Source organism: Penaeus monodon, chromosome 22 (genome assembly GCF_015228065.2).
Source record: "Penaeus monodon isolate SGIC_2016 chromosome 22, NSTDA_Pmon_1, whole genome shotgun sequence".
Lineage (NCBI taxonomy): Eukaryota > Metazoa > Arthropoda > Malacostraca > Decapoda > Penaeidae > Penaeus > Penaeus monodon.
Window position 1 is genome coordinate 11,777,173 of NC_051407.1, and position 207 is coordinate 11,777,379.

At 52.2% G+C, this 207-nt stretch overlaps 1 protein-coding gene across 1 annotated transcript in view; it reads right to left on the reverse strand.

The window, feature by feature from the left end:
* Positions 1-82: 82 nt before the first annotated feature.
* LOC119587333 (long-chain-fatty-acid--CoA ligase 3-like) overlaps positions 83-207 on the reverse strand; it is a 660-nt gene continuing 535 nt past the window's right edge. The window contains exon 3 of the mRNA XM_037936081.1: positions 83-198. Coding sequence (XP_037792009.1) covers positions 83-198 — 116 coding nt within the window. The remainder of the gene's footprint in view (positions 199-207) is intronic.

The window sequence follows — 207 nt, forward strand, 5'->3', positions numbered from 1 at the left end:
AAAGACACGTTAGAAGACCTTGATAATTCTCATTAGTTAGTGTTCACGCCTCATACTTCCTATGGAGAGCACCGATGTGCTCCTAGAAGTATGCCACAAGCGCCTGACTCCGGATCTTGAATGCTGCTGTCACGAGGCCTGACTCCGGGGTCCACGGACTGGTGTTCAAGCAAAGGCCTACAGTAAGGTCCCGCCGTCCTTAGCGAC